We start from the raw sequence: 11,450 nt of genomic DNA, 5'->3' as shown, positions 1-11,450 counted from the left end.
ATACACATTGTGATAGAACTGGTCAGCATGGCTGTAATTAAGAAAGCAAAACATCATGTGTTCAATATTGCATTCGTTCCCAGGTAAATTTTTAAATGCTTGGTGCTATCGTATGTCCTGCAATAAGGCATTAAATAATGATATGGTGTTTATTATTAAATTCACATTTAGATGAATTTACATAGGACTTTAAGAAATTTTCTGAGTTAAGATTAAATTTTTTGAGGGACCACAGAGTTTAATGATCCTAAGATTAGCTTAAATTACTATATAAAGTTTGTTTGGATTACTTTTCTAATACTGAAAAATTCTAGCATCTGATTGACAGATCTATACACCGAATGTCCAATTTGCAGCATTGCTTCTCTGGAGCCAAGTGAGGGACCTTTATCAAAGTGACATGTTTGACACTCTGCTGTCTATACAGAAGTGCTGTTTTTCATCCACCCTTGCTGGAATATGAACTTGGAAGATTTTGTGTAAGTTCATCCTACAGCTCTCACTAGCAGCATGTTTTACATGTGACACATTATGTAGGCTCCTTGTGGGCAGTAAACTGTCTTCTCACGACATCCTGGAGGCCCAGATGTCACGCAAAGGGCACTCACCCTCTTGGAAAAGGTCACTATTTTCCACAATATGAAAATGTTAGTGTATGCATAGGACATGGATGCTTTCACCATCCACAGGAATTTTTCTTAATTAATCCTATTTTAAAAGGCCATTGCTAGATACTTCAGAGTACAAATAACCTCACGTATTTTGTAAGTAGATCTTTAGTTTTCATTTTTAGATATTTCCCAGCACAAGCTAGATAAGTAGGAGGTAGAATAACCTGCTTTCCTCTCAATGTACAACCCAAAATTTGAGAATCCATATACACACCCAAAAATAGAAAAATGATCATGGTGAACATATTAGCAATAATGACATAAGAAATGACAAAAGAGTACATTAAAATATGCTGAGCAATTTTCTATACAAAAAAGTAATGCACACAGTAAAAAGGAGTAGAAATATCCAAATAATTTGAGAGAAGAAAAGTCCTTAGACCTTGAAAAATATTAAGCAAATATTTAATTGCCATCAGAAAAGTTACAGAATTAAGAATGTTTTCTTTTAAATATTTGTTTTGAAGCTTACAATTAGGGTTACTTTCACATCACAGTATATACTTTTTGTGATCCATTAACCTTCACAAGATGAGCAAGGTGTTTGTTAAGACATTGGTTAAGTAGCTTTCTATGGAAGGTCAATAACCACCATAGCTAAATTTGAAAGATACTGGACATTGCAAGGGAAAAATAACTACATTTCCTTACTTGGCTAGGAAGGGCACTTCCATGTCTTGTACTATAATCTCAAATTTGCTATGCTTCTTGTTTCTATTGGTTTGAGAGTTACACACATTATATATTCTCTGTCACATAATAGCTACAAAGGAGCTATCTGAAAGTTCAAACTCTGCTGTTCTATTTTTATTCATCTGGTGAAACAAATGCATGAATAGAAGTAATAGATGATGTTAAAACATCTAGAGGACAATACTGTTGCTTATCCCTGCATGGCTGCTGACATTTCACAAAGAAAAATTCTTACTGGACTTCTTGCTTCTCCTCCTCAGTGGTGTGTACCCTACAAAATCTTAGGTCAAAGCTAGAGTTACTCCAATGAAACATTAGATTAATGACTGATTAACAAATACTAATATTTATGGTTGCAAATTATTTTTAAAGATTGTCTTCCTGGACATGGAAGCAACCTAAATGTCCACTGAGAGATGAATGGATAAAGAAGATGTGGTACATATATACAATGGAATATTACTTAGTCATAAAAAGAACGAAATAATGCCATTTGCAGCAACATGGATGGACCTTGAGACTGTCATACTGAGTGAAGTAAGTCAGACAGAGAAAGACAAATATAGGTTATTTATATGTGGAATCTAAAAAAATGGTACAAATAAACTTATTTACAAAACTGAAATAGAGTCACGGATGTAGAAAGCAAACTTATGGTTACCAAGGGGGAAAAGGGGAGGGATAAACTGGGAGATTGGGATTGACATATACACACTACTCTATATAAAATAGATAACTAATAAGGACCTACTATATAGCACAGGGAACTCTACTCAATACCCTGTAATGACCTGTATGGGAAAATAATCTAAAAATAGAGGATATATGTACCTGTATAACTGATGCACTTTGCTGTACAGCAGAAACCAACACAACATAGTAAATCAACTATACTCCAATAAAAATTAATTTTAAAAAAGGATCGTCTTGTGAGAGAATCAGTCTTTCTTATGTAATATAAAGAACTTTGAGTCTTACTGTCTCAGCAAGATGCTATGATTCATGATAAGTATGGATGAAATATTCATCTCTAATTGGATGCCCATCTGGCTGTGTTTACTCTGTTTTTGGAAAACAACAAAAGCTTGTTAAATACATTTTAAACATACCTGAGAGATTTGATGGCCCTGTTGTTGGCATAAGTGTCTAATACATTGAATATATTGGTCAATTCTGGTACTACTCTCAAATCACCCACTACCCTCCATTCACACCAGCCTCCTGCTCTGAATACTCTCCAAGTTTGTGCTTTTGATCTTGTTCTCCCTGCCTAGAACACACCTGCTTCAGTTTATCATGGGATGCTCTCCTAAGCCTTCTAGTTACAATGCTGTGTCATTCTTTACAAGACAAAATGCCTCTGACCTTGCTGAAAGTAGCTGACCCCCCCCATTTATAATACCATTTCACTCCCTTTATCCTACCTTATACACTCTACTAGTATCATATCTTTATCAGTGTTTACTCTTATTTTCTGTTAGTCCCCCAGATAATGTGTAACCTCCATAAAGGAAGGGGTAGTATCTGTCTTGTTGTTTATCACTGCATCTCCATCACCCTTTACAGAAGTTGACATGTAATAGAAATTCCTTATTACTTACTGAATGATTATGCACACTGAAATAACTTCAAATGATGCAAATGTATTAATCAAAATGATACACTGAAATACTGAGTTGTAAATCTGAAACAGTTATTTTATTTAGATTTTTTCAATCATTTCAGGGACTATATATTAAAAAACAAAGCAAGAGACTGGTTTAATAATTTAAATGATGGAGGGAACAAGGATTAAGTAGTCATGCTACTGTGTACATTTCTTTTGGATCAATTAAGAATAAGGAAAATTAAAGAGATTATTTCTCCACTGTTCATCCTTTCTTTATGAGGAGCTGAGCTTCTGACGTATACAATATCCTTCAGCTCTCTGATGGTTTCAGGAAAACTCACTGATTTTCAAGTTGTTCAACTTTTTCTTGTTTTAGACAGAAGTGATGACTTCTAAGCTCTTTACATGTTGGAGCTGAAACTGGAAGTCCATACATTCCTTAAGAGTCACCCCCATACAGCTCAATAACAAAAAAACAAACAACCCAATCCAAAAATGGGCAGAAGACCTAAACAGACATTTCTCCAAAGAAGATATACAGACTGCCAACAAACACATGAAAGTATGCTCAATATCATTAATCATTACAGAAATGCAAATCAAAACTACAATGAGATATCATCTCACACCAGTCAGAATGGTCATCATCAAAAAATCTAGAAACAATAAATGCTGGAGAGGGTGTGGAGAAAAGGGAACACTCTTGCACTGCTGGTGGGAATGTGAATTGATACAGCCACTATGGAGAACAGTATGGAGGTTCCTTAAAAAACTACAAATAGAACTACCATATGACCCAGCAATCCCACTACTGGGCATATACCCTGAGAAAACCATAATTCAAAAAGAGTCATGTACAAAAATGCTCACTGCAGCTCTATTTACAGTAGCCAGGAGATGGAAGCAGCCTAAGTGTCCATCACCGGATGAATGGATAAAGAAGATGTGGCACATATATACAATGGAATATTACTCAGCCATAAAAAGAAACAAAATTGAGCTATTTGTAATGAAGTGGATAGACCTAGAGTCTGTCATACAGAGTGAAGTAAGTCAGAAAGAGAAAGACAAATACCATATGCTAACACGTATATATGGAATTTAAGAAAAAAAAATATCATGAAGAACCTTGGGGTAAGACAGGAATAAAGACACAGACCTACTAGAGAGTGGACTTGAGGATATGGGGGGGGAAGGGTAAGCTGTGACAAAGCGAGAGAGAGGCATGGACATATATACACTACCAAACGTAAGGTAGATAGTGGGAAGCAGCCGCATAGCACAGGGAGATCAGCTAGGTGCTTTGTGACCGCCTGGAGTGATGGGATAGGGAGGGTGGCAGGGAGGGAGACACAAGAGGGAAGAGATATGGGAACATATGTATATGCATAACTGAGTCACTTTGTTATAAAGCAGAAACCAACACACCATTGTAAAGCAATTATACTCCAATAAAGATGTAAAATAAAAAAAAGAGTCACCCCCAATGGCTTCACCTTCTCTAATTTTTAGAAAATGTTCCAGTGGAGAAGAAAGAAACTACTCTCTATATGGAGAAGTGATTATTCAGAATTAAGCTTTGAGTAAAAACTCAGATTCCAAAATCTCAGCTCAAAATATCTGAACAATCTGCTAGACTAACCCTACATTGTTTTCCTTATGTGTGCTGCTTTAAAGCCTAACCTAATTATCATTCAAGTGTAAATATTTAATTTTCTTCAGTCTATCTTAGACAAGATAAGGAAAAGATGATTCTGTCTGATTTTGAACTCCAGGGACAATGCTTCATGATTGGTTATGATGGAGCCCTAAAGTGCTCTCTTGATTGGAGTTCATTAAAGAAGGACAATATATTATTTGAGTTCATGGTTTGACAGAAGGAAGGCAGTCCTCTGATATCCAGTTTAAAGACAATATACCCAGAGGGTTAATCACAATCAACACATTAGTGCTTAAATATTAATAAAGGATTTTTAATTTTTTGAGGAAAAAAAAGCTTAAGTACCTATCCTCCACTTATTTTAGCCAGAGGAAATACATCTATGAAGCTATAAGTCAATAAGTATCAGCTAATATCAATATATTGATCTGGAATTAGTTGGCTAAAGTAAACAAAATTTTGTTCTGTAATCACAATGTAGTTTACTAGAGAAACATACGCTTTAAGAAAACTTGGAAATAACTCTCAGATCAGTAATTTACAATCTGTATGATCTTGGCTAAATTAGGAACAATTATCACTACCTTGCCAGATATTAAAGTAATTAAATAAGAATCATGACCCACAGCTGGCAACACAAAATTATCACATGTGGGCTAACGTATAGCTATCAGCAAGTCTTATCTAGTCATGGAATATTGGATATAAAGTTTCCCTTAACTATCCAGCTCTTAGAATTTTGAACTATGGGGAGATGAGAAGTGAATATTTGTCTCCACCCACACAGAATAAAGCTCCAAATGGAAAAAAAAATACAACATGTAGAATTTCTCATCAGTACTATCCTAAATCTAAATACCACTTTCCCTAGATTTCACTACCATTTGACCCAAAATATAATTTATTTAAACTCAGATCCACAAACCTTTACAGAAAGTCTAGTCATATGTTGACCAAAAGGAACCTTCAAAGAGCTCAAATTCTGGAGAAGAGTTCAGAAATACAAATGAAATGAAAAATTAAGCATGACAAAATTAAGAATAGACAAATAGTGAATAGAACAGAATAAAGAGTCTAGATATTGACACACCCATATATAGATACTTGATTTATGTACCAAGGGCATTGAACTGCAGTAGAAAATGGAGCACGGTTTTAGGAGATGGTGCTGGATCAACTGCAATTTTGGCCCCTAGGACACACACACACACACACACGCACACACACGAATTTCACATTGATGGTATATTTAAATGTTGAAAGGAAAACAAAAAACATTTTCTAAAGTTATCATGTAGTATCTTCATTAATTTTCTTAATAAGGACAAAAAAGTACTAACCATAAATAAAAGATTGATAAATTGGACTAACTTAAAGTAAGGAACCTGTACCAGTCTAAAGGCATGATTAAGTGAAAAGGCAGGCAGTGATATGGGAGAAGATATTAAATATATATATATCCAACAAAGACCTAATATATGGACTACATAAAAGACTCTTAGCATCCTAAAAACAGACCACCAACTAAAACCATGAGCTAAGGACCTGAATATCTACTACACGCACACACACACGCACACACACACACACAAATAATATTCAAATGGCCAGACGCATTTTAAAAATGTTCTCAACCTGATGAATCAACAGAGAAATTCAAAATAAAACCAATATTTCTTATAACTACACACTCACTAGAATAGCTAAACTTAAAAGAACTAACAATTATAAATATGGATGAGGATGTAAAGCAACTGGAATTCTTATGCTTTTGAGAGTAGAAATCAATATTGGTATAACTACAAGGCATAACTTTGTCATGGTATAAAATAAAGCTGAGCAGGCACGTTTCATACAATTTGTCAACTTTACTCCTAAATATATTACCCAATAGAAATATCTCCATTTGTATATCAAAAGATATGTACAAGAATAAAAGAGTATTTTATACATTATTTCTAACAGATCCAATCTTGAAACAGCCCTTCTGACCAGCAACGGCAGAATGAATAAATACCTTTTGGTGTTTTGGTACCTTGAATATTACACATAAAGGAAAATAAACAGACTACTGGTATTTTTAACAGCGTGCAAGAATCACACAAACACAATATTTAATAAAGAAGCCCAAGACAAATTGGTAGATACTATATAATTTCATTTTAAAGTTCAAAAACAGGCAAAACTAATATATGGGTTAGAGGTCAGAACAAAGGCTACATCTGTGAAGTAACGATTTGTGTACAAATTCATATGTATATCACATTTCAACTAAAATCTCATTTAAAATTATTTTAAAAAATAATCAGTCCAACAAGATCAGCAATAGAAATATGTCTGAGATAAAAGGAAAGCTAAGTCAAGGTGTGATTTACTCATTAGCGTAAGGGGCAAGGAGAGGGCCTGGGAAAAGCTTCGAAAAATAAAGGATACAGATGTCACAAACTCAAAATATCTAGGAGAGCCAGGCAAGTAAGGCAAAATAATGAACTAAAATGGGTTTTGAAACAGTAGCATGAACATAGTGATAAGAGAAACCAACATTCAGCTTCCATGTCAGAAGATCCATGAGGAGAGATGGGTTCCGAGGACCAGGGGTACATGCCTTCTCTAAAGGGAACAACCACTAGTTAACATCTAGAGAACATTGTCTTTCTTGCACACTGACAAAGTTTCTAAATATTACAGTTCCTCAAAAAGGTGAACATTCATGCCTTTACACTTTAGTTTTATTTTATTTATTAAAATTCTGTTTGCTGATAAAGCAGCACTTTTTTTGGTTTTGTTTGTTTATTTATTTATTTTTGGCTATGCCCCACGGCATGCAGGATCTTAGTTCCCTGACCAGAGATTGAACCTGCACCCCCTGCATTGGAAGCACGGAGTCTTAACCACTGGACCACAAGGGAAGCCCCTTACTTTATTTTTTGAAATACATACCCCTACACATTTTATGTTGAATGAGGAAAAAATTGTACCTTTAATACAGATATGTCCCATAGTATGTGACTTCTGGTAAATACTGAGAGAGTTCAAGTTTGTCTTATGCACCTGTGTATCTCTTGTGCCTGGCACAGGATGGCTTGGGATGTAGTAAGTAAGTAATAAAACTTTTACTGAATAAATTAACAGTTTAATAAAGTTGGGCTGTGTTTTTAAAAGTGACTATGAGTCTTCAGGGTAGATAGATCAGAAGTTCATCCTGGTCTTGATGATGACATGAAAAAGTGTGGATGCTTATAAGAAGCAGCATGTTTGGGGAACTACGTGTAAGTAGAATCATAGGAGCTTAGAATTTGCAATACTGAGAAGATGAAGCCAAAGAAGTGGGAGGGAGAAAGACGATGAAGAAAAAAAAAACAGATGTCATGATAAGGGGTCTGTATTTTCATTTTATAGGAATAGATCATAAGAAGCCATCAAAGACTTAAGCAAGAGTGAAATATGATTCAGTTTGCAATCAGAAAGGACATTCTGGTCAAAGTATGTTCACTGGAAGAGAAAGAGAAGGAAATCATTCCTAATCTTACCTTTTCAATATAACTTCCACCAAGGGCTTTTTGGGTCTCTTAAGTATGTAGGATCAGAGATATCAGAGATCTATAAATCAGCTTGAGGAATAAACCATCAAGCTATTCCCCTACTGTGAGATAAAAACATATGGTTGAGTGTACCATGTCCTAGTTACTTCTGCAGGGAGTTGAGGTTGGCCACGTGTGTGTTAAAATAAAATAATGAAAGACAAACTGAAGAACCAGATTCTTAGTTCTGACTTAAGCTCATTTATTACAACCCAAACCAAATAAATTCTTCCCACACCTAAGTGACATTGAATAGCATTCTAAACCAAATAATTGTATGGCAAGGAGAGATGAAAAAAAAGATAAAAATGTGAAAGGAACAGCTTTCATTAGATCAGGCACAGGAAAATCAAGAAAAAGCAGTCACTACATACTAGGAAAGAAGAAGCAAAAGTCCATGGAGTTTAAATTTTTGTCTTGGATCTTCAGTGTGATTATTAGCTGGAATAAGGAAGTTACAGGCCTCCCCAGGCAGAGCAAGATGGATGGCAAGTACTAAACACATGTGTCAGGGGCTGGCATCCACTGAAGAGAGGATGCAGGGGTCTGAGGCTGTTGGACACAATGCCAAAAGAATTATCCCAAAGGAGAGGAAGGGTAGGGTGAACAAGAAGATGATATGAAATGAGGGCAGATGTGGAGTAATTGGAGACATGAAGCAAATATAGAGAGTCTCTTTTGGGAAGTAGAGGAGGGAAAATCAAGTGTTTGGATAATTCTCTGTGGGCAAAAGAGAGTTATTGACATTTTTGAGTAAGAGTCATATGATGAAATTAATTTTAGTAGTATTAACTCTAAACACAGTATTCAAGCTAAAGAGAAGACACTAGAGATAAGAGTCAAGATGGCAGTAAGAAATGTATGTATTCACCAAAGGGGAACGCAACCCAACTTGAGTGATGACGGCGATAATAGAAAGGGTAAATGTATGAAAAGACAATTTCAGTGGATCAAGGGAGAAAAGCATTACAGTGGGTAATGCTGTGGGTATGAGGACCACCAGGCAAATAACCCAAGGGGAGGCATCCATAAGTGAGGCGTCTCAGGGGTTGGCAGCTGCTAGACACATAGCTCAGAGGTCTATAGCATACTGGGAAGCAGGATCCAGAGACGCAAGAAGAAGCAGGAAGAAAACTGGTGCCTTGGCAGGGTCTGGGCACATAGCAACCAGAGGAAGGGCAGCTGGAAGTTTCACAGTTGCTTGGCTCACAGCTGGCCGGCTGGCAGCTGGTAGGTTCACTGCAGGTCTCTTGGCCATTGTTCAGGAGCCAGGTATGGTCTTGACAGCTGCTGGGCAAGCAGAGAGCAATGGAGGAGGGAGGAGGAACATGACAGGCATTTCTGAGGGATCCCAAGCTGTAGTTTCCAGAGCAGTCATTGTGCCCAGGCACAGTGAGATTTCAAGAGCAGGCAGCGGTTGATTTGAAAGAAGTGAGGTTTCAAGTTTCTTATTTGGCTTGCTCCCTGAAATACCCGCGGAAGGTGGTGATTCTGTACAGACTCTCTTCCTCCTTGTTGCCTGAGATGGCATCAGAACTCTATTGTAGCCCAAGAAGTGGTGCCACCCATAACACTGGGTGCTCCTTGCAATGCCTTCCATTGATTAAGTATATCTATAAAGCAGTGTGACGGAATTTTAATAGTACCTCTGCTTCTTAAATTATCCAACCTAAACAGGTATTTTAAAGGTCATTTACTTATTCTAACTATAACCGCCACTACATAAACATTCTTAGAATTTGTCTCTTGAAATTGACTTGAATAGTGGTAACGAACTTCTTTAAAACAATGGCAAATTATCTCTCTTTGAGGGGGAATTCTATGCTTTTTGGAAATTGCCAAAGGTAAAAAACTTGAAAGCAATTATGTCGTAAAAGAATGAAAAATCCTATAACCTATATGATTTGGGGCAGAGAGAGTCTAAAAATAGTATACTATATTGGTCTTCCCTGGTGGCGCAGTGGTTGAGAGTCCGCCTGCCGATGTAGGGGACATGGGTTCGTGTCCCGGTCCGGGAAGATCCCACATGCCGCGGAGCGGCTGGGCACGTGAGCCATGGCCGCTGAGCCTGCACGTCTGGAGCCTGTGCTCCGCAACGGGAGAGGCCACAGCAGTGAGAGGCCAGCATACCGCAAAAAATAAATAAATAATAAATAAATAAAAATAGTATACTATAGAAAATTTCAATGTGCCGAAATTTGTGCTTTGCTCTATTTTAGAATCCTGGTGGAAAGTGACTCCCCAGTGAAATATCTTTTTTTAAAAAGTCCTGCTCATTTTATTCATTTCAATAAATAAATTAAGTTGAAAGTTCGATTTATGTGTATTCTTAATACAAATAAATAAATTGGGCTCATTTTAAATTATGGACCTTACTGCAAACAGAAGCAAATAAGTAAAACCCCTTTAAAAAAATGATACAACATGACATTTTTCATAGTTATTATAGGCTCATCATTTCATGGTTACTCATGTTCCAACTGAAAACTAATGTTCTTGGTTAAAAAAAAAAAAATTAGAGCAATGATTAAGACATAGAAATGGATTTGGTTTTGCTTTTTACATTGATTCTGATGGCAGTTTCCAAAGAGGAACATTTAAACTGCTGTACATGGGCAATAGCATCAAAATAAATGTAGAGTTTTCCTAAGTATGAATAATTTGAAGGTTATTTGGGGATATGTTTTCTGGTAAAACTTTGTTTAAACGATGCATGATTGTGTTTAGCCTCAACCATCCCACTGTATTTTTCATATACCAACATATCTAAGTGGCTTCAAGGGCTATTTAAAAAAAAAAATTATCTACTGGATCTAAGTTCCAATTCCCCTTAGCTAAAAATTCAGTGTAAATCACAGCACTTTCTTTTATTTTTATGTTCAGTGGGTATGCTTATTAATTCTCCCTCTGTCCTGGAGTAGAATCTGTGAAATAGATTGATTTCTCTGTGAGCCAATACAGGACTATTTTACTACCAGGGAGAGAAATAGGAAAAGAAAATGATTTAGCCTCTGAGGTTCTGTGCTAACATGTTGAAATTATCTCAGTATTTTAGGTCAGAGAACATTACCCTTTGACGATTTGTACCTGATGTGTTTGAGGAGTCCCCCCCTCACTCCTCTCCCCACCCTGCCAGCTTTCATCACGTGATACTGTTTGTACACATTGTAAGAGTCCTGTTGTGAAATCCTGGATGCTTCAGCTGAATGGCATTAGTAATGAGTATAGCCATATTT

The 11,450-nt window shown here is 36.3% G+C and overlaps 1 protein-coding gene across 1 annotated transcript; it reads right to left on the bottom strand.

Moving 5' to 3' along the window:
* Positions 1-7,948: 7,948 nt before the first annotated feature.
* Positions 7,949-9,608, bottom strand: LOC111174875 (keratin-associated protein 26-1-like; the record flags this gene model as incomplete). The annotated part of the gene is made up of 2 exons (XM_089909877.1): positions 7,949-8,785; positions 9,200-9,608. Coding segments are annotated over 2 exons (525 nt in total), but the record flags the coding sequence as incomplete, so codon positions are not given.
* Between the last annotated feature and the right edge of the window lie 1,842 nt (positions 9,609-11,450).

The sequence above is a fragment of the Delphinapterus leucas genome, chromosome 4 (assembly GCF_059928025.1).
Source record: "Delphinapterus leucas isolate spDelLeu-1000000601 "Yukka" chromosome 4, BTC_Dleu_Yukka2, whole genome shotgun sequence".
In the NCBI taxonomy this organism is placed as follows: Eukaryota; Metazoa; Chordata; class Mammalia; order Artiodactyla; family Monodontidae; genus Delphinapterus; species Delphinapterus leucas.
The sequence above is the reverse complement of the archived record's forward strand: the minus strand, read 5'-3'. Positions and strand labels throughout refer to the sequence as shown.